General features: G+C 32.7%; 1 protein-coding gene across 1 annotated transcript in view; it reads left to right on the top strand.

Moving 5' to 3' along the window:
- The window catches only part of LOC119585644 (arginine-hydroxylase NDUFAF5, mitochondrial-like), a gene marked incomplete in the record, with an annotated part of 5,115 nt that overhangs the window by 991 nt on the left and 2,535 nt on the right, over positions 1 to 1,589 (top strand). The window contains 1 exon segment of the mRNA XM_037934318.1: positions 211 to 361. Within this exon segment, the coding sequence (XP_037790246.1) occupies positions 211 to 361 (151 nt within the window).

Raw genomic sequence — 1,589 nt, 5'->3', positions numbered from 1 at the left:
ATGTTTATACTCTTGAAGATTGTACAGTATTCCACTCTCATTATAATGATAGGTTTCACTTTAATAGTTCCACATGCAGACTAATATGAAGTAGCAGAATTTTTGTGTGTGCATACACATGTACTTACATATGTTTTTTAGAACCAAAATATTTAAGTATGCAAGAATTGATGCATTATTGTGAGTTAATTGCTTTAATCATCGTTTCAGTCTTCACTGGGTGAACAATCTGCCGGGTTGCCTCAAGGAAATCTATCGAGTGTTGGGAGAAGATGGTGTGTTCCTGGCATCAGTGTTTGGGGGAGACACTCTATATGAACTTCGCTCGTCTTTGGTGCTGGCTGAACTAGAGAGAGAAGGTGTAAGTTACTCTTTGAGATTTTATACATAAATCTTTCTTTTGCAGCTATTTTCAAGATTTTTCTAGGGATGTTTCTTTTTTTATTTCATAAAGCCTTATTTGGGAAATTTTGGGACTGAAAAAAGCTTGGCATGTGAATTTGCAAAATTTAAATAATTGAAATAAGGTAAAAAAAAAAAAATCCATTTGGTTGTAGATGCAGCAGTCTTTATTGATTTTTTCTTGTTGAGTACAAAAATGCAAATTTCTTTGTGTATTATTCTCAAATATCATGATGTGAGGTTAAGGGTAGTAAATGAAGAGATTGTTTTGATTATAATCCTTTGTTTGATAATAATGAGAGGGAGATTATTACCAACCATATGATCATCATCTGTTACTGGCTGACTCCTCCCTTCCCCATATTGAATGGTCACTTATCAATATACATGGCATTTAATTTTCTGTGAGATAATATACAGTTTTTAGCAAAGGGTGGAGGAGGAAATTGCAATTAATTCGATTTTGGTCATAATATGGTCACCAAATGTGATTTTTGGCAAAAATCATGAAATGCAAATTTGTCATATGTGAGGCTTTACTGTAGTTATTTGAAATTTTATATGCCTATAGGATTTTCTTTTGTAGCTATTCTCAAGATTTTATGGCCACTAATTGTTCTTGCATTTTCCCCTTCCTTCCTTTTTTTTTTCTTTATTTGTGTTCCCCTTTGCTTCTCTTTCATCTTCTTTGAATTCTGTTGAGAGGAAGTTGAACTGGCAGGGAAATGGGGATTTGTATGAGAAAAAGGCATTTGATAGGTGAATGAATGAATAAAATATGGTAAAATTTCATGCATGTTGATAATTGTGTGAGAGAACTCTGCTTGTATATAAAGTGAACAGCTGAATTTACGGGAAAAAAGATGGGGTTTTTTATAAGCCTTTGTAGCTGATTATTAATAGAAGGTGAGATTTGATGGGCATTCATATTTGTGTGAGAGTAGTCAGTATGCTTATATATATATATACTGGTACTGATGGGAACTGATTTGCTATCTTGGCCCCAGGGCAGGCAGTACTGCCTACTGCATGGCATCCATGTGCAATGTTAATGTGATTTGGAATATATATGAAAAATAATAAAGAATTGATGATGCAATTTTTATTATAGAATATAATTTTTAACTAATATATAATTCAGTAGTAGACCATATTATATTTATTTCGTATAAATTACACCCTTGGAT

The sequence above is a fragment of the Penaeus monodon genome, chromosome 20, assembly GCF_015228065.2.
Source record: "Penaeus monodon isolate SGIC_2016 chromosome 20, NSTDA_Pmon_1, whole genome shotgun sequence".
NCBI classification, from domain to species: Eukaryota; Metazoa; Arthropoda; class Malacostraca; order Decapoda; family Penaeidae; genus Penaeus; species Penaeus monodon.
The sequence above is the reverse complement of the archived record's forward strand: the minus strand, read 5'-3'. Positions and strand labels throughout refer to the sequence as shown.